Genomic DNA, 21,676 nt, shown 5'->3' on the forward strand with positions numbered 1-21,676 from the left:
CCTTTGTCTGACTCACAACAGGACAGCTTTCTGAGTAGTGCCTGTAAAATGCTGTAGCTTTCTTGGCTGAAAATGTCAGAGAAGGTATCGCTTTTGTTGCTAATTTATTTGACATATAGATTAGAAACATGGCAAAGTCTTCATCACATTTATTGGCCTTCATGCTTTAGTTAGGATTAAAAAATCTTTGCCTATTAGACTTACTGTACTCCTGCCAAAGTCCAGGGTTTGGGCCTTTTTTAGTCACGACTTTTATAGAAAAAAATCAAATTTCTGTTAAAATTAAAAGTTTTCCTCTTACTTTGCACGAGCCCCAGTCACAGCTTGGTTGAACGCAGCATTGTTCGAATTTTGTGTTCCAGTTCCAATGGAATACCCTACCAAGGATGGGTTGAACTCACGAAGAATATCTGCAGAAAGAGACAGCACCCTGAAATATTGCTTCCTGCAGCAGGTAACAAATGAGGCAATAAAGGTTAGACTTTAGTAAAAGATTGTTTAAAAGCTTTAGGAGATAGCCATCAAAAATAAAAAAATTAACAAAAAATTTTAAAAAATCAACCTTTAAGTATAATAAACATGGAGATTCATCACCATACAACCATTTCCCTGCCTTCAAGATTTCAGAATGTCATGATTTCTGTTATCTCATGACCTAACACAAGCCATCTTGGCTAGCAATGCCATTTTGCCTGGCAAGTGAGGCTGGGTAACCATTTCCTCAGGCAGGAGAACCTCATGCCATCATGCTTTAACTGCAGACAGGTTGGAATCAAATCCCTTAGCCTGATGGCCCCAGATGTATTAACCCCAAAGACCCCAGATTCCGTTCTAGATCTTAGGTTACAGACCAGCCTTACAAACACTTCAGATCTAAAATGTCCTGACCTTTAAAAAGCATGTAATATCTGATCTTGTAATGTGATTCTGCCCCTGCCTAAAACAACTTTCCCATACAGTCAAAAAAGTTTCTTTAGGCTATGAGCTAAGATCTTTGATTCATCTATCCCAAACTCATTTTAGACAGAACTATAACAAAAAAAGAATATTGAAACAACCAAAACCTACGAATTACAAAATAAATAGTTAAATCAGGCACAGCATATTACAGCCTGGTTGTTATGCAACTTTTGCTCAGCAGTGGACATTAAATACAAAGGGATTGCTTTGTGTCATACTACAGATTTTATCCCTTTTCTCCTGTCTCCTTTTATAATAGCAAGTATTCGAATAATAAACAGCACCACATATTTAACAAATTTACAGAAAAAATCACTTACTTGGTAGGGTCGTGACTGTGCTTATGTTTTCATTTCCTCCAACGCTGTTAAAAAGAAAGAACAGGAAAAAAGCGCTGTCAGGCACGACTCGGCAAGGCAATGAACAAGTAAGAGAGTGCCCCCTTTTGGGTTACCACACATGTATGGAGCATGCTGGTGGCTGTGCTGAGCCCACCCACGCTCTGGGTGCCTGTCCCCAGGGGGCCACTACATCAGAGACACTCTCAGCTCCAGCAGAACAATCATATTAGAAACCCCTGTACAGCAGCTATCCTTTCAGCTCTTTCACGTGTTTTGGCATATGTTCAACCTCAGCTGAAAGAAACAAGATTTTTTTCAAGGCTGCCACATTTGCTACAGTTGTACCTATTAAAATATTTATAGCTTCCATTTTTAATTAACAAATCTAACCAAAACAAAAAGTTCTAAAAACATGTTTTTCATAGTGATAAATAAAATCAATACCATTGCCTTTCCCCCCACTCACATTTCACTCAACTGGAAGAACACTACTAGACTGGTGAAATTCATCATTATGTCTGTGTGCTCTTTATTCTCCTTCATGCTGAAAAAAATACTAGTATACTTGTTGCAAAAAAATGTAAATAGATTACAATTAGAGATCAAAATATAAAATGTTCGACTTAAAACACCTCTATAGCGTCCCTTTAATCTGGAGCAGCTTTTGAAGTGCACTAACACCAGCCCTGGGAGTGCTTGAGGCCAAGCTGAATGAAGCTCTGAGCACCCTGGTCTAGTGAAAAGTGTCCCTGCCCATGGGGGTTGGAGCCAGATGATCTTTAAGGTGCCTTCTAACCCAGGCCATTCTATGATTCTGTGAATGTGTTTAAACTCCTTCTTCTCAAGTTGCAGTGATTTAGAATGGTAAAACATTATGAACAGAAGATCAGCCTGACAAGTTTGGTGTTAAATCATACAGTTTCAGATTAACAAGTGAGCATGACTGCCTTTCTCCAGAGTCTTTTTGATGTGTCTAACAATATGCTGCATATGTAAAAGTCTGTATTGAGTCAAAATTGATAAACTGTTCTCCATGATGTAAGCAGTACTGGGACAGGATCAAGAAAAGATAAAAAAACCACCCCATTTTCCCCTGTACCCAGGTCTATTCCAGCCATGCTACACTGTACTCTAGATAACCACTAGTCTGAGTATTTTCTTTAACATGAGTAATAGTACAGCCATGTGCCACCATGCAAAATGTGATATCAAATTGAGTTTCCACAAGCCTTCATTAGCTACAATAACAACTATATAGATCAAAACTGAAGAAAATTCTTGGGACTCACCTCCAAGAAAGACCCCGGTACTGAGTCAGGACATCCAGAACATCATAGGGTTTGGATCCTGCCCCATTAGCTGCCTGGAAGAAGAAGAGTTCACCTTCAGAAAACAAGCATTGCTAAAGTAACTAGTTCTCTGACTGATCCTAATGAGAATAATTAAAAAGCGTATTAATGAAGTAAGCTACATCATCTTCCCAAAACAGAACAAAACCCTGTTCTCAAGAAGATCAAAGGCTTAAGGTATTTTAACTTAATTCCAGTGAATTGCTCTCTTCTATCAACTTCGTGATTAGATCAAGTGGAGAAAAATTACTTGAGAATGTTCAAAATACTCATGTAATTCTAAATTTACATAAGGAATAAATAAGATAGCAGTAGTCCTGAATTAATAATTTATTATAATGGTCTTCACATAAAAAATTTGTAGAGTGATGTTATGTCTTTCCCAGTTTCTCCAAGGAAAAAGACTACAAGGATTTAATGTGATTATTTGCACAGAACATGTAGGAAACATGAATTATGATATGAGTGGTAAAGCAGTCACCACTGATTAGAGAATCACAACCAGTCTAGGAGTAATGACCTTACATAGTCATAGTACCAGGAATAGTGTTAAAATAAAAAAAATTTCAAGGCAAGTAACACTCAACACACCTGATGTTCTATTGCAATTTTAATCATATATTTAGTTAGTATGAATTACTATGGCTTTATAGGCCTTGGTATTATCATATATATATATATATATATTTATTGTATTATATAGATACACAGATATACACAATCAGCTGCAGAATTTTTCTTTCTCTTCATGCTGCTTACTAATAGCTGTTAGGGCCAATACCATGGGAACTGTCAAAAATCAGTAAAAAAAAGCAATTGTTGCAAGTCCACTCTAGCAGAATAGTTTTGCTGCTGCACAATCTAATCTTGCATCTCTTCCTTGTGTGCACTTTTGTGGACTTGAAATGGGAACTGTGTGCTCAGATTAGACTCATAATCTGATTACCAATCAGCCAAGGTGGAGTATGGGAAAAAAAAAATGCCAAAAACATGTCTGGCTCAATAGGGCATAGCTGTTTGTATTCCATTTCCCAGGTTAAAAATCAGAAATTTCACTGCAAGTTTTTCATTGCTAGCTTTATCAATAGCTATTCAATGATCTTTACGTACTGTGAGTGAATCCCCCAGGGCAGCAATCACCTGAATATCTGCCGGTTTCAAATTATGAACTGAAAGAAAAAAAAAAGAAATGTAGCATAAGGAAAAGAAAGACAGAGGGGAGGGAGGGAGTAAGGAAGTGGTGGAAGGAAGGGAGCGGCGGAAGAGAGAAAGAGGGAGGGAGGGAGGGAGGGAGGGAGGGAGGGAGGGAGGGAGGGAGGGAGGGAGGGAGGAAGGAAGGAAGGAAGGAAACTACAAATTGTGATGGTTATTAGGAGTCTTCCTCAGAATTAGCATAATAAACCATTGCAAAGATAGTATTTTTAATATTCCTTACAGCATCAGTTGAGAACGACAGACTGATATGATATGATTCTTGGTATCATAGCTGGGCAGTAGCTACAGTGACATAGGAGGCAGCAAGATTCCAGTTTTGCATTTGTTCCTCCCCAATTTTTTTTAATTTGAGGATTAATTGATTCTCAATTTTTTTATTGAGAAGACACATAGCTCTGGTGCCAGCACAGAGTGGGTATCTGGAGCCATCACAGATTCTGAGGAAAGACAAAACCTACCCAAGGAACTCCATATGGGTTTTTGCACCTCAGACTGCATTAACAAGAGGCCCCTACAGTTTTTTCACCCTGGAAATTAAGGACCTGAATGCCTCCTATCTTTTCTACTGTCACTTCTTTGTTTGTACATGGAAGATGCAGATGCGTAAACTATCATCACCCTTGAGATAGTGAACTCGTATCTTGCTATATGACCACTCACATTTTTCCAAAAAGACTGTTAAAAACCACAGTCAACAAAGTGCACTTCTCCAGGGAAAAGAGTACCTCTCCTGAGTTCTGTTCTCCTTCTGTCTTCAAAGGAAGTAGCTCTATGGCAAAAAGACATAGTACAATACCTGAAACTGGAACTGTATCAGAGGGAACCCGGTCAGGACAGGGAATATTTGTTCCATAACTTCTCTCCTGCAAAGACAGACAGGACAAGACTTCACATCAATCTCATTATACTCTAGTCATGATAAAATATTTATGTCTCAGAGCATTAGATTAATGAAATCCCCAGGTACTGTGTATACAACTACCCAGTTCAGCCTGTCCTCAGTCCATGCCTTTTGAAGGCAGACACAAATTCAGCCTTCTCTTAGAAGTTATGCAGCCTTACAAGTGCAGCACAATCCTTGCCTACCAGTGGGGCCAGTTGTTTTAGACTCTGAGCCATGTTGTGCTCAGCTATGTAACATTTGGTGTGCCCATACCCTGAACATCTTTTGCAAGAAACTGTTTGAACACCCCTGAAATATCCTAGCACAAAACCATACCTCTGACAGCAGGCCATGAGCCTGCCTTTTCCATATGTGCAGCCAGGGATTTCCCCTCCTGGCTCTTTCGGGTTGCAGCCTACTGACAGAAATACCCCCAAAGTCTACTGTTAGTGTAGGGCTGACCATCAATATACCAGAGCAAACCATCACACAAGACTCAAAGATGTGCTTTGGCTCCAAATCTCTCTGGAGAATTCCTTAAGCAGGCTAATTTGCCTAAGGAAAATAAACTCGTATGTTTTCCATCTTATCCCATTGTTCTGGATTGGGTTTTTACTTTTTAGTTTAGAAACCCAACAAAACAACCACAAACATGACACAGTATTGCTCTTTGCATCCTTCACACCTCCTGCACTACAGCTATTTCCAAAAACCAGAGTGGTAGGAACCATTGCCCCATGACAACATCTGTACACCACAAGTAACCAACAAAACAGATTGCACTATATTAAAATGTGAACAGAAATGCGTATTACAGCTCCAGTGATGAACAGGCCATTTTGTCTAGATATGGTCTAGGCATTGTGCTCTGAGGCATGAAAATGAGCATTATCAACTCACTCTGTTCCTGCTTGGAAACGTTCTGCTCAAAATCAGAGTACTCTGACTTAAAAAACACAATAATGGGTCTATTTTCCCACACATCTAATCTGAAACTATCTCACAAAAAATATAAAATAAAATAAAATAAAATAAAATAAAATAAAATAAAATAAATAAAAAATTTTAAAAATCAATCCATAGTCTTCAGTTTTACTATGGCATAAGCAAGATGAAATCAGACCCACACAGTAGTTGGATCTGATCTAGTTTCTTCCATGGTAGGACTAAACAGCCCTATTTTCATTATCTTCTTATCCCAGGGAAAATAACATTTTCATCCAGATGTTTAACATGGGCTCTTACCAGTGAAGGCAAAGCTCACTTTAGGCTAGCTGAACACATCTACCTTACTCACACTCTACAGAACCCACCAAGGAGAGAATGTGCTATTAAACATATGACTATTTAGTCAAGCATGGAAGTAAAAAGCTGGAGTTTTGCATTAGTTTTCCCAGGTAGAATTGTTTATTTAGGCTACAACACACTTGTACCCACCTGCCCCACTCCCTGGAATATATGCAGTCCATTTCTGCAAACAATCCTACTATACCTGAGATGCTTCTTTGGTGTTTGATGTCCTCAGAGAAAATGAGTAGTTACTATTTTTATATGTAAACAAATATGGATTTTCCTGCAGAGTGAAGAGAGTATGTTTACCAACGCAAGTGGAAATACAGTCACAGTTGATGTTAAAAGTCTTCTGGCTACATTTTCTGAGCAAAGATCTTTGCAGTATTAATTCCTGAATGAACATTGTATTAGTGAAGTAAACAGGTTAGACTTTAAAGTTAAACCCTGGTCTGAAGTCCTGTCCTAGGTATGCTCTAGGCACAGCACCACTTCCTGCCTTAAACCTAACATCAAACAAAACATAAAATTCTATTTCTTTGATATTTTCATTGCTGTTCAGAAGCTTTTGGATGCCAGTAATATTTTGCCACTATCAAATTACTGAAGTCATAGCTTAATTGCAAAAGCATACAAGAACCAGTTCTTTGAACATGAGATGCTCCAATCCTGACTACTTACAGCTCCAGGGACTAAATTATGCATGGCAGCAGAGGCAAATCACAGAAAATCTAGATTATATAAAATACACGGCTTCAATTTTATTGGTGACACAAATTTTAATATTGATAATGCACCTCATGCCTGCAACTAATAAATGCAAATTAACTTGATATATTTTTTGGACCAAAAAACATCTGACAGAGATGATTTAACTAAATTTTGTCCAAAGTTCTTTTTTTCAGAGCTTCATCTGTAGAAAATAAAGACCCCATGTCACTGAACTTTAGGAACACTCAGTTTTTAACGGTGCAGTAACTCGTGCAAGCGCACATTCCCAAGAACGTCAGAAAACAATAGTATTTGAAAATTTGGAAATTCTGCAAAGTGTAAATAAAAATCACAGAATAACAAGGAAGCCCTTTTACCTGAGATGGACACTGGACAATTTTTAATGCACCATAAGGCTGCTTCTGCCCAACTGGCTGCATCTGGAAAAGGAGAGAGCAGAGGATCTGCACACTTGCTGTGTGTGGGAAGGAAGGGAGAGCAGCAGCAATGGAATGGCTCTAGTACCTGAAGTTTTCCATCAGGCTCATATACATATATCTAAAAATATATACTTAAAATTTTCTTTTGCTTATGATAAATATTTATCTCTGCATAATATACCACATCTATACCTACAAAAGCAAGGAACTGAAAACAAGTCCTCTCACGTGAGCAGACTGTCTTCCCATCATGACTAAAATTTCCATCCAAACATTAATTTGGCTTTTGGGAATGCTGACTCTCTAAGTGTTGATTGTTTATCCTACCTTTCGGAAGTGTTTCATTATCTACACTCACACACATGGTAGGCAACACCAAAAGGTGCTTTCCTCCTCCATACAGAGGCTTAATAACATTTATGCTTGTTGGCCTTCTTGAAAAAAGATGGAGAGGGGATTATTGTAATGAAAAATTATGGATTATACAGAAAATAGAGACAGCACAAGGGGGCAAATACCAAAAATAATCACTTCACCTGTTCAGGAAGCTTGCTGAGTGCTAATTAAATTGCAATCACACACCGAGGAACTGGCTGAGGGTTTAGATCCCTCAGTGCATGTCTGTTCAGCTTGGCACCAGCAACTGCCAGGACCAGCAGCCTATACAAGAAACAATGCAAGGGACTAGAAAATACAACAGTAGCACACTTGGCATCACCAATACACTCCAGTCAGGAATGCTATATTCTATTTCAATTGTTCCATCAATGAAATCAATTGGAAAATGCAGAGAAATAGAGAAGAGTCTTAGAGAGTTTATATTATTTGAAAGAAACAATTGAAGAATTTGAATAATTAATTTTGAAAAATTTGAAGAAACTATCTCCTTTTTTGAGTGGGGCAGGGGGGAATAAAATTAATGTCCCCAAAATGGGCAAAATAATGAAGCTTCAAGAAAAGATACATTGGAATAATTTCACATCCTCCTAGGATGAAACAAAGTAGCTATTTCATTCCATTCTTAAAAGAAAATGCACTTCCAGTGCAGAATCATCCCACAAAACATGAGACACATACAATATGGTATTTCTTGACTAGAAATTAAGTACAAACAAGTATAAGACACTTGCATGTGTTGGGAGATGGGTGACAAGAACAAATTTCTCCACAAGGCACTAAGTTCCAGTTGGCTCAGACACACTGTTCTCCCAGCAAAGACTGACAACTCCCATGAAGCTCAGTCCTGGTCAGAGAATCGGGCACAAGGGCTGTATTATGGCCACCAACCCTCCCTCAAATTCTAGCAGATCTGTCATGCAGGCCACTTAGTGTGTGGGTCTGCCCTGGTACTCAACAGGTTATAAAGCAGCACAAACCCCTGAACACAGAAGAGAGGCACAAGCAGGCTCCTGCCATGCTGTTCCCTTTTGGGTTCTTGCCTGGTTTTAGTTTCTCTTTTGGCTGCAGGATAGGGTTGGGTTTTGTTTCTGTAACACCAAAGTGCCAAAATACAAGAAGCTCTTACTCTTATGAAGTTCTTTACATACATGAATGGAACTTTGCCCTCAGATATATGTCCAAAGGTGAAATTGATTAATTTTGGCAAATGCCTACAATCAGGCTCTCTGTGGTAAACATCAAAGCTGTCCAACTACATAGCCAACCTCTCAGCTTTTCCGATGTCATTTATGAGACTGTTCTCTGGTTGTCCTTGTGAGTTAGAAATATTTTGCTCAAATATCCAGCCCTGCCTACAACAAGCCCTTAGGACATGATGGCTCAGCTCCTTCTCAGTCAGGCTGAAGTGCAGCCCTAAGGCCAACTGCCATTAGATTTTCAAGGTTCTGCCCTTTGGCCAATAAGCAGGTAATTATTCCAGGAAAGAGGCTGGTACCAAATGTCAGTACAAGGTCAGGACAGCCTGGCAGAGAGAAGAAGGAGCTCTCTCAGCTACCAAGAATGTATTATGGGTTCTTTTTTAAATTTTAAAGAAGTCAGCATCAACTGGGTTTCCCAGTAGAACTGGAGAAACCTTTACCAGGTGAGGACACCTGCTAGTGTTTTTTATGCTGAATGCATCTTTCATATCTTCTTTTACATCCTGGCAGAATAAGTCAGACAAGCCAATCATAGGAAGACAAAAAAGCAACCCTGAAAGGCTCCCTTCTGATGATTGCTAGCTGTTCTCGGAAAAGTCCACTTAATCAAAGAGAAATCTAGAAAAAAGATGGCAAAATGAGTTGAGGCAGTTGTTACCATTTCCACAGTCTTCCTTCAAACCTGTGGCAAGATGTGGGTTTGCCACATATTGCTCCTCCTCCAGCTCATCTAGGCGGTCCCCCACTAAGGGAATCACCTCACACTGAGAAAAAAAACCACACTGAAATAAAGCAAAGTAGGTATTTGTCTCCTTTATGACAATGTTTTGGTTCTGATGGCTCCACAGCATGCTCGTTGCCCAGGTCTGGGTAACTGGCCCTGATGGAGCCAGCCTTAAGGCTGACACAGCTTTAAAGCACAGCTTTGTTTTGCTTACGGTTTTTCATCTCTGCTATTTCCACCAAACGTTCCTGGGCAATCAGAGTGCTGTAGTTGCTCAAGGACAGAGCACAGGAGGACAAATAAAGTCTGTGCAGGAAAGGTTTAGAGACGGAAAAATGAAACAGAGGACATTTATTTTATGATGGAAGAACTAAGCTAGGAACTGTGATGTTATCACGAAGAATATCACAGATAACAGCAAAGGGGATGAATGGACCCAGCATGGTTGTTCCAAGGTTACCACTGCAACAGCTCATCAATTTTTAACTTCTTGCCTCCTACTAACTAACTAAAGTCCTACTAACTTTAACTAAAAAATAACATATTTTATTAAAGTGACTGTATTAGTCTTCTAGATATATCATCTGATGGAATAGAAGCCTCTTCCTGCAAATTCTGCTTCTTTAAATGATCAGGGCTACAAGAGCATTATTAATGCTTGGATTAGCATAAAAGAAAACAAGAACAAGGCAATGTGTATGAATTTATTTTCAAATGTGGTTTATGAAAAGATTGTTGCAGTATAGACTTTTTTTTTCCTTCATGCTTAGGATAATTTGGACAGACACAGGAATAGTTGGTACTCTCCAAAGAAAATCTTATTAACACATGGACTGCAAAACAAGAAAAAAGTGTTTTATATTTCATCTTACTTAATTGGCCATTGAAGATTCTTTTTCATTTAAAAAGAGATTGTATGTGTTATAAGATTACTAGGAAAAGAAACAGAAAATGTTGAAAGCTTCCAAAAGAAAACAGTAAAATCAACATTTTACCTAAAACAATGCATGAAAGGTCACATCCAAACAGTAGCATCATGCTTATCTCTGTTGAGTCCAAACCCATGTACCTGCTTTTTTTGTCTCATTCATATGGAAAAGCAACTCACATTTCTTCAGTTGCCCCTATAACAAATTTTAAAGTGCAAACTATTGCAGTTGTACATGCATCCACTCAGTCTCACACACACAAATGCTGTGTGTCAGCAGCTGAAGCCTGCAGTGGGAAACAGCCCCCTACAGAATTGGTCATTGTGTTCAAGGTCAAGTGGGTCAGAAAGTCCACATTTCTTTCAGACAACCCCTCCCACTAACAAAAACACCATTTTATGGCTTTCCTCAGCTGGATAGAACAGCCAGTTTGAGAGGACATAACAAAAGCTCCTGAAGGCTGTCTATCATCTTTTCACTATGAGCAACAGCAGCATAAAGATGATGGTTAAGGAGGAGACAGTGGTTTAAGACTCATTAGTAAAGAATGGTGGGGGATGCAGGACAGAGGACAGAGTAGACAGGAGTATAATTGCTGTAATCTCAGGTTAGGACAAGCGTCACTCATCCTGTGCTGTGCTGTCAAAGAGGTAATATTAGCAAAAGCAGGATATGTTACAGCTCATTTATTCCATCTGGCTTCCCAAAGGGCTACTCTGAAAACCTTTCTAAAAAGTTCTTAGTAGAAAGTAGCAACAGAGTAAGATTTGTCTTGCAAGTGCAGGGCATTTATAGAATTATTCAAGACCAGCTTCCTTGCACAGCTGAGGATAGCAGTCATTGTAAAATTCTTGTATTCTTCCTTCCCCTGCCTCTTTACTACTCAAAGCCTGGCTCATGCAGGGTTGTTACCAGGCTTCTGGACCAAGTTTGGCAAGAAACAATCTCTGTGGTACTGCTTACCATGTTGTTCCAGAGGCCCACAGACATGAAAATATAATCTTCCAGAATTTTCACTTGTGTCTCTGATGTGGTAAACCAATCATCCTTGACCTGAAAGAGAAAGTACTTTGACTATCATAAAATAATTAAGAGTATGGAAAGATGAGATATTCAGTCACGAAAGTTCTCAATCTATAATATAATATTCATATCCACAAGAAAATCAGTATTTGGTATTCTCATTAAGCCATTTGTCACCGATCCGAGTTATTACTGGTGTGTCAAGATAGAAAGATGCTGTTTTTGTAAATGATTGTTGCACGTCAACAGGACAAGAAGAGCAGAGCAACAACACAGCATGATCACAATAGTACCACAGAGTAGAGCAGGAAGACATAGATGTGAACACATGAATCATTTGGAATAAACAACATCACTTCTAGTTTACACATGAATTTAGAGATTAGAAACATGCAGAATTTGTCTTAAGAGGACATGCTAAATTTTAAATGAAATGTAACTGTTGGAGGAGTTTAGAAGGTTACATATGGTGGCCTGCAGGCATACCACAAATCAGAAGAAATAAAGAATCCACCTATGACATATGATGGTATTTAAAAAAATAATAGTGCAAATGAAAGAAAAAGTAAAACTGACAGAAAAAGTAATGCCATGAAAGTTAGAAGTCTTCTATTTGCATAGGGACCAGCCCTACAAAAAAGAGACTTACAAAAGATGACCCCAGCAGCAACAAGATTTTGCAACATAGCAAATCCTTTTGTTTCCTGGAAGAAAAATTTCTTCTTCCAATTCACTTTGATCTGATACTGAGCTGAGGGGAGCACTGGAATTACCTCAAATTCATGGAGCTATCATGTGCTCAAAAACACAGACAATGAGTCACTACCAACCAATTTTACATAAAAAAACACATAATGTGATGGATTTTGATACCTCCCGCCACGTGAGCCATTCTCCAGAAAGCATTATTCTCCCTCTTCATTGCTAGATCTTAGACAATGTTGACTTTTCAACTTCCCTTTAAAGATCACTTTATGAGAAACCCATGTCTGACATCCTAGGCAATCCCATCTTCATTCCCTACTGCCTACACCAGAAAAAAAGTCTGAGTTCCCAGACTCATTGCAGAGAAATAAATGTACTTTCCAACATAGTTTACAAACACCTTTATCTTTTGTCTCTCTAATCCTTTTAAATACTTCACATAACCCACTTTTTGCCTTTATTGTCAAACACATGAGCATAATCAGGGATGAATATGGTGATGACTACAAAGATATGGAAAAATCAGCAGCACTGACAGCTTCCAAGACACTTGGGACTTTAGATGCAGAGGTTCCATAGCTTGATTTATCCTGGAGCATAGCATTCAAAAAACACAGGATCTCTGATTCGTGCTGTTTAAATCAAGTTCCACTGGCAGGACTTCTGTGTCTGATCCTGAGGTGTGTTCTTCCTGTGCCTGCCTACCCTTGTCTTCCAGAATTACACTAGGAATTCTAGTGTAAGAATTCACTAGGACTAGGACAGGAAAACCTGCTGAATATTGCACTCAGTCTCAGCAGACACAAACCAGAAAGAATGGAGCAGACTGAGTTTACTCACCAAACTGAGCAGCCGATTTCTTCCTTGGAGAGAAGGCTGAAGAACAACAGTGAAGTCATCCTTTTGATCAAACCTCTCAGACTCCAGTAGTTTTTCCAAAGCATCCTAAATAGACAACCATTTAATGAGATAAGTATTATAGGATAGAGAGTGTAACGTATGTGTGATTCATCAGAGCTTAAAGTAAATTTAAATTATCCCATCCCTAATAAACCACAGAAATAAAATTGTGTAATCCAGAACAAAGACAGTAATTTAATGAAAACTTGTTACACAACAACTGGAAAATCCTTGTAGCTATGAGATAGATGATTTACCGTCATTTTCTTTGACAGGTTAGTAAGCTTAGCAAAGCAATGCAATTTCATGTTTATTGCCACCCTGACATGCTTAAAAGAAACTCTAGCACAACTGTTTTTGTTTTAACAGAATATTTCCCTCTTCTAAACCATGTGGCATTTTACTGGACAAGATTGATCATTTCTCTGATGGGATAAGAAAAATCCTAGGTTACCAAAAGTTATATAGACATTCAAAACTTCAGGAGATACTAAGATCACTCAGGTACAGAGAGAACTTATTATCAATATTCCTGAGGTAAGAAATTAGATCAGGATTGCTATGGATATGTGACAGAAAGGCTGTCACTCAGCTTCCTCACTGCTATTACTTGCTTCAGGGCAATCTGGAAAATGAAGAGACACATCTAGAAATAGGAGAGCCAAACAACACAGAAGATGCCATACCTGATAGGACCACCTCAGTATGTTATCATGTAATGTGGACTGTTCAACATAATTGCACTGATTGCTGCCTGGATTGCTGCAGAAAAGAATTAAAAACATGAAGGACATTATGAATTTTTGATAAACAAGGTGGATAGCATGAATTTTTAAGCATATTTTAAGCCACTGACAAGCACATACTAAAGACTAAATTGTTGTATGTGTAGAAAAGGCTACATGGAACACACTAAGTTTTGTTATAAACATAGAATGATATATGTTCCCATATCCAGAGCTTTGTATCTCTTTTTTATTTGAAAGCCTAGTTAGTTGAGAAGTATGCCAGACTTAGATTAGCACAGTATCTCTCAAGCTAGCAACATGCTCAAGATTAAAATAGCAGCTGCACTGGTTTTCAAATATTCCCCTCTTTGCAGTCACACAGGAAAATTGAACAAACTCAAAATACTTCCACAGGAACTTTTTCTAAAGTATTTGGCATGAAGACATCTAGAAACGAGGATGGAAGCTGCAGAAGGACAACTGGCGCTGTCAGATTTCTGACCTGCAACGGGAGATGGGTATACTGCATATATTTTAACCTAGCTGGAGAATTCTGAGAGTTCCCAAAGGTGTAGATGGGAACAATATAAGATACACGTAAGATTAGTCAGGTTCTAGCAAAGATACACTCCCTTGAAATTTTCTGGGTGGGCTGGAATCTGAGAAAGTTTCTGGGGATTTGAAAATATAAAAAATAAGTGTGTGTCAGGATCCTTTTCATAGAGCTCTAGCTAAACCCATAAAATGAGAATTTTCTGATAAAGTGCTATTATCACTGCTGGTGAGTGAAAGAAATACAAACTTAGGACCAGAATCTTAAAATCATAAAACACATGAAGAGCATTACATGCCTAAAAATAGGGTTCATGCATTATTTTTAGTGCACACACTTCTAATTAGTAAGAAATTAGTAAAGGAGGGAACTTTAAACCCCATTCGAAGCCTAAAGTTAAGGCATGGGACAGAAAGTTTCAACCACTGTTATCCTCATTGACTCTTAAAATTTCACATTTTGGTATGGATTTATATTTTTCCATCAAAGCACAGTTCCTAATGACAACTTAGTAACCAAATGCTGGAGGTTCTTATCTGGGCGAGGATCTGGGACTGAGGCCATCTAACAAATTTGTTGGAACTGTTTATCAACCAGATAAACATAGCTATGAGAGCATGCTGACAATAAGAAAGCAAATTGCCTTAAGTACAAAAGGAAATATAAAAATTCCTCAGAGGAAAACCAAACAGATCTATTTAATTTTAATTTTTAACACCTTCAGTATTTGGCAAGGCCTATATTACTAAACACATCTTTTCCACACATCTCACGTTTTTCCCCTTCATGCTTGTGCAGGAGAAATAAGCCAGAGTGCCCCATGCAGTCACTTTTGACAAGGAAAGCTTCTCCTCTCCTTGTATTTGTTAAGTATGTGGTTACATAGCCGCTGGACCTCTTCCCCCATTCCATCAGAATGTCTCCAAGGTTTGTACTTGCAAAGTTAGTGAAACGCTTCAGGATTACTATATTAGTACATGTGGTGTCCTGTGCCATGAGCACAGGGGGAAAATAATTACTGTGGAGTAAGATGAAGTGTAATCTCACCAGCTGTAAACTACTCCATCATAATTGCTCATGTGCACACTCCTACTCCATACTAAATCAGGACACAAACTACTTTTTTTACAAAGTACTGAGAAAGATAAATAAATGCAGTTACCATAAGGAACTGATTGATAACTTGGATGTTCTCTACCCTAGCATACCCTAAGCCCAAGTAGAATATTTCCAATAGCCTAAAAATGTCCTTTAAAATCAGTTGCTCATTTTGTGAACACTGCTATGTGGAAATTTAAACTTTTGAGGCACCTACAGAGCTTCTGACTTGAGAGTTGCAGAACAAAAGTATCACTGAATAAAAAACTGGGGGTAGCTAGACAGTGCAGTTTTGTGCAGTGATGAATCTGGCTGAGATGGAGTTCACTTTCCCCATAGCAGCCCATATTGTGCTGTGTTTTGGATTTGTCGCCAAAACGTTTGATAACAAACCAGTGCTTTGGCTCTTGGTGAACAGTGTTTGTACAAGTGTTGAGGCTTTCTCTTTTTCCTTTATTCTGACCCAATTCTTAAATGTGCTGTCCAATTTTACAGGATTAAAAGCAATAGCTTCCTAGTAAAAAATATATCTTTCAGAGAGAGTATATCAGAAACAAAGTGAAGACTTAAAATCTTCTACATACTTTTGTATTAAGGGCAGAAAAACAGTTCAGCAGATTGTATCTCAGTCATAAAGTCGGTGCATATACATAGCTATTTGTTGAATACCAGCAGGAGACAGTAACAAGAAGTTAAAGAAACCTGTTACCTGGCATTACTGTAATCTTGGCATGCAAGAGAGGCAGTTGTGAGCTCAGTGGAATCCACTAGGTTTATGAAGGCCTTAGGAACCTGCAGTAATAAAGTAAAAAATTATTCATGCTAGATTTGCAATTGAAGATCAGCAAGCAGCAATTACAGCCAATTACATCTACAATTTCACATGTATTACCTCTGGCCTGGGATTCTACCCACATAAAATCAATGATCTAAGTCTTTGCCAATTATGTCCTGAACCCTGCTCCTATACCTGCTACCTAGGGTCATCATTTGTGAAGTACTTGTGACCATGCTTTCTACACTGATACACAGTCATTCATTTTACCATCAAATGGCCACCAGCCAACTAAACTGAACTCAAATGAATTTGGGACTACCATTCTTGTGGCAACATAGGAATGCAAAGCTGGGGACAAAATATCCTGTATAACAGCACAAGCACTCATGCAACCCACTACACCTTTCCCTCATGCAGAAAGCAGCTTTTCATTTACATAATGATATTTCACTTGTAAAAGTGCACATAAACAGATTCTGGAAATAACAGTGGAGAGAATCTGAAGAGAATGTGTGGGTGGAATTTCCCCCATACACAACATTTGTTGAAATCAGTTGGAGAAAAACGAGTGGTTGTGGTCGGGTGCAACCAAACTGTATGTAGGTTTAGAACAGGTGGTAGGCCTTCAATGCAGCAAAACAAAATTATTGGAAAATGAGATGCTATTGAAATAATTCAGTTAAACAGTTTACAGTCTGCTTTAGTAGTGATCTATCCTCATCTAGTCTACTATCATTAGTAGACCAAGGTACAGTGCAGAAGCAGATGGCTTCCCAGAAACCATCCTAGATAGGCAGATAATTCTTAGCTCAGCCAGCTAGAAAACCTTTAGAAAGGCTGAGATTTTTTAATGAACACAAAATAGGAAAAAAGGTCTACTGTATGTATTTTTAATGGACCTTTTCCCTGGTCTGTAAAAGTCATCATCAGGTAGTTAGCAGCCTGTACACTGCCCAGGTGTTCACACCAGATAGCAGTTACTTTCACCAACAGCCCTGTTAAACATAACTTTCACACCTAGACAGATGTACTCCAATTTTCACATAAATGATTTTCAAAATACCCTAAGATTGAGTGGTACATTAGCTTGTGTTGCAAAACAGAGCAGTTACCCATCCATCCTTTCTGTTTGCATGCATCAGCTTTATGAAAACCTGAGTAAAACACTTGGTGAAAACAAACAGAGCCAGTAGGCTGAAGCCAACAATACCGGTGCTCTAAGTCATGTGAAGAGTGGCACAAGCCCAAGTCTAGTAGGAGAGACTGGAAAAATACACAAAGGATTCAGCTATCCAGGGTTGATGAATGCATCTTACCTTCTTATATAAAAAATCCAAGACAGCTGTAAGTCTTTCCAGGTTTTCCAATATGCAGTCCTTCTGTAAATGAGATGGGAAAGGCCATCAAAACTAGTAGAAAAAAAGAGTTACCCATTTCCTAAAAGTCAAAGAACCTGCGTATTAAACTGTACTGTGTACTGAAGGGCTATTAAGAACCATTCTGTTCTAAATTCAGCCTTAGCCAGCAACAAGTAAATAACATAGGAGCTAGTCTTGTAATTTAACTGCCTATAAATAGACACTTTGACATATAGTAAAAAAATAACAACAGGGATAGGAAAGAAAAATATCTTTATACTTGAAGGTGGAAAACAGTTGTTCTACTAAGACATCTCAGACTGGGGATGGCAAATTAAGTACAGATGCTTATAAATACAAAACACACAGTGTGCCAGGAGTTTACATTATTAGAGAGAGGCATCCCAACATCCCAGACCTAACCACTCTGGTTCCCTATGGCAGAGAGCAGAGCATGGAAAAGTGTTCTAACTATCTGCCTTGACTGCTAAATCACCCCACAAAGCTCTTACCAGTTGTGTGGAAGCATAGGAGGAGCATGGGGTTTCAGCACTAAAAAATACTGTGATCAGTTTCCAGTCATTTTGGAAGTCCATCTTCTGGGAGAAAAAATATAAAGGAATAGTGAGGTGAGGGAAAGGAAAGGTGATCTATTTGCTATTTTCCTTTCTCACACAATTTGCTGTAGGTGTAAAACCAGCAAGACCAAACAATAGTCCAGGGCCCACCCCTGGCCATCTTGGTCCCTTCCATTTAATGAGCCATCCAGCATTTCCTTAGAGGACAGAAAAACAGATGGTTAGGCATCAAGTGCTGCAATTAAAGCTGAACACACACCTACAAAAACCTCAGGATAGGGTCTGAAATTGCTGTTTCTGTAGAAGATACTATTGGGAAAGATGGGCATGGACAGTTTGGCACAGAACTTGATGTTGTCTCTTTCCATCACTGTTGCAGTTTACCAACTGGATGACTGTACATGAACTGCTGAGAAGGGGTCACACTAGTCAAAGACTGGAATAAAAAATCTGCTCAGCTGTGCTGTGTTTATTAGGCAATGCTGTAGAATCCTGAAGGGCCTTGGTTAGAAACACACAGTTCCACAAACATGCATGCTTAATCCCTGTAGAACAAAGAGGGAATAGCAGAATTGCCTTGGCAATTATGTTTTCCCATTATTTCAAGATGATTTTACAAAATATCATCATGGTTAAGAATAAAGGAAAAATGAATGCTAAGGCTTCAGGATGGGACCTAAAAAGCACTCAACCAGGAGCAATAATTTGAACTCTCACCAGCATCAGCCAAAGCATATCTAAGTCTTTATTTTCCTTTTAGAAAATACATTCCTAAAAGACCAAAAATGAGCTGAAGAGACAAATACTGAGAATTATTATTTTGGGTTGGTTTCTCAGAAACACTGGCACAGTTGCAGAGTGTAGCTAGCAGAAGTCTCACAACTTTAGCCAACAGAAAGCAAACATATTGGCTTCCCGAACAAGCTCTTCAGCTGTTTTGACAGAAATAAAAAAGGTGGGATACTTTCAGAAGAAAACTCTGCACTTGAAAGGCACAGAACTGATTCTTATTTACAGCAGAAAGACTCAAATCTATCAACCTCAAGAAATAGCATTCTCTGTTTTGAAAAAATTTTTGAGTGTTGTTTAAGTATTAAACCAATTTTCTGCCTTTCTGCCTCAACACCATGCTTTCTGAATTGTCCTGTGCTTTGAACAAACCTGATCCACTTTCATGAGCTCCACTATTTCTTCAGCTTGATGCAGGAGGCCTCTGAAAAGCAAAAAGGAAGTGAGAAAGTATTAAGGCATCAGTAAGGTTAAATCTCTGGATGATTCTTACCATTGAATTAAACAACATTTAAGGATTCAGGTTGGATTACTCTTTTCTCTCCTAAATGTGTTAAGATTAGACAATTTACTGCGCTACCCAGAGAGCTTTGGGTGATTAGTTCATATTCAGCTGACTTTCAAACATGTGCACTTAGATGAAAACAGCAGCTTAGTAGGCATACGTTAACTTGTATTTGAACCAAAAATCTGTTTTGCAGCTATAAAGAGATGTGATGTTAACTCAAGTGATACAGACGCCAAAGTGGGGCTCTGTTCCTCCTGATTCTGACAGACACTGATTGAGCCACAATGACAGCCTCTGCCAATACTGAGCATATTCGGAGTCCAGCGAAGTGCAAATAATTTCCATCAAAGCATTTCCATCCTTCCCCTTGCCAGCTGCACATCAACTGCCCAGCCAAAAGCCCCTCAGACTCACCTGGCTTGATGGTCCGGCACCTCTCCCGCTGTGCCAGGAATAGGGGACAGACGTAGGACCGAGGGGTTGAAGGTGCTAATGAAAGCTGAATGACACACCCAAGTTAGGCTATTTCTACCCCCAACAGACTGCTACTCTGCTGATTCATTAAACACAACAGAACTAAAACAGCACCAGAACATACAAAGACTGAGGATCTCTTGGCAAGCATGAGAGGTGTGCCCAAGCCCCTCTGCAGCTGTTTTTCTTGGTTTTGCTCCTCACCTTCTGAAGTGAAGGCTTGATAACTGAGTTTGCCTCCAGACTCAGGTCAAAAACCTCCATCCTGATTTCATATCAGCCACAAATATTGTAGGTGGGCTTAAATACATTTCCCTGTAGAAATGAAGCTACTGAGAAAGGCTGCTCAGGGAGACTCCTGAAACACCAATGAGTTGCCACATTTTAAACCCTTTTACAGGGATATGGATGTTACACCAAGGAGTTAAGATACTAGGAAGATGACTTGGGGGGCGGGACCCCGGAGCTATACATTACTCAGCATTTCAGTGGGCATGAAAGTTTTACTTGCAATGCCCTTTAAGTAAGTAAAGGCTGCCTTCAGACACGGACAATAGATGATGAATTCACAGATGTGGCATATCTATGGCAGCTCCAGTGTAAATCCTAAGCACATGGAAGTTCTGGGCAGGCAAACCCACACAAGATTTCACCAGGCCAGCATGGGCCACAAGCACATACCAGCAGAGACTGTGTAGTGGGTAGAAATAACAGGCCAAAAAACCTTGTTGGGCATTTAAGAATCTTGCAGCAGTCTGTCATACCCCTTCTTCGCTGCTGTATGTCTACCCAGACAGTCTCTTTAAAGCCATCACAGACAACCTGGCTCTACTCATGTCCCCAGGTACACCATCCCTCAGGCTTCCCTTATGCCCCTGCAGTGTGCTTGTGCTGCACCTGCTCTGCAGCCCAGCAGAGGCCTGGAGCTCCTGCCAGCGAGTTGTTAAATCAGTTTGCTGAAGTTTTGGTGTGACAGAAAGACGCACCTGCTAAAGTTGCCACATGTAGTTCAAGGAAGTTGTTTCTTGTGCTACAGAAAGAGAAGAGAAAACAGGAAGTTCCTGTTATTCCATTTCTCAAAGAAAAATTATATTACAGCACAGCTTCAATTTCTTATTAGTTATGCTGCATCTCAGAGTGAAATTCATGGCAGCTGCTGCAAGAATGGGGCCTTTCTTTCCCTGAAACTGTCATGTCATCAGCTACTGCTGTGTAAGAACATAGTCTCAGATCTCAATTTTTTCTGTCTCTGTACCCTCTGCATGTTGCAGTACTTGTGCTTGCTTATAGGTATAGGTATAAGTGACGCAGGGGCCTCTCTGTGTATACCCACACACAAGAGGACACAGATGTTTATGCAACCATTAAAAAAACTTAGTATTTTAAAGTTTATCTGTGCAGTGCTAAATCCTCATCTGGATTGCTGAGACTCAAAAGATCTGCACAGACCTGCAACTACAAGGTTTAGTCATGTGTTCACTCGCAGATTTATATCTGCTAAAGGGGCATGGAAGAAGACAATGGGGTAAAGCTTCTCCTTGAAGCACTGGGAATCAACCAAGCAGCAGACAGGGTACTGGGTTCTTTCTTAGATCTGATAAATCCCTGCTTTCTAATCTCTAACTAGTGAATTACGATATTTACTGCCTAGGATTTATCACACAGCAACGGTTCTTAATCAAGGGTATTGAAACCCTAAGGTAATTCTATATCCTGCATAAGTACAAAAAATTTGTTACCAAAG

The 21,676-nt window shown here is 39.2% G+C and overlaps 1 protein-coding gene across 2 annotated transcripts in view; it reads right to left on the minus strand.

Annotated features, from left to right (window-relative positions):
- Positions 1-21,676, minus strand: part of PLB1 (phospholipase B1) — a 106,514-nt gene that overhangs the window by 76,477 nt on the left and 8,361 nt on the right. For both annotated transcript variants that reach the window (XM_086869971.1, XM_086869978.1), the window contains 16 exons: positions 20,919-20,962; positions 19,873-19,957; positions 19,323-19,374; positions 18,096-18,182; positions 17,542-17,604; positions 16,157-16,239; positions 13,755-13,830; positions 13,009-13,113; positions 11,404-11,493; positions 7,127-7,189; positions 6,241-6,321; positions 4,662-4,728; positions 3,761-3,819; positions 2,591-2,664; positions 1,281-1,324; positions 302-410 (listed from right to left, as the gene is read on the minus strand). In XM_086869971.1, coding sequence (XP_086726097.1) covers positions 302-410; positions 1,281-1,324; positions 2,591-2,664; positions 3,761-3,819; positions 4,662-4,728; positions 6,241-6,321; positions 7,127-7,189; positions 11,404-11,493; positions 13,009-13,113; positions 13,755-13,830; positions 16,157-16,239; positions 17,542-17,604; positions 18,096-18,182; positions 19,323-19,374; positions 19,873-19,957; positions 20,919-20,962 — 1,182 coding nt within the window. The remainder of the gene's footprint in view (positions 1-301; positions 411-1,280; positions 1,325-2,590; positions 2,665-3,760; positions 3,820-4,661; positions 4,729-6,240; positions 6,322-7,126; positions 7,190-11,403; positions 11,494-13,008; positions 13,114-13,754; positions 13,831-16,156; positions 16,240-17,541; positions 17,605-18,095; positions 18,183-19,322; positions 19,375-19,872; positions 19,958-20,918; positions 20,963-21,676) is intronic.

The sequence above is a fragment of the Cyanistes caeruleus genome, chromosome 2 (assembly GCF_971803275.1).
Source record: "Cyanistes caeruleus chromosome 2, bCyaCae1.hap1.1, whole genome shotgun sequence".
In the NCBI taxonomy this organism is placed as follows: domain Eukaryota; kingdom Metazoa; phylum Chordata; class Aves; order Passeriformes; family Paridae; genus Cyanistes; species Cyanistes caeruleus.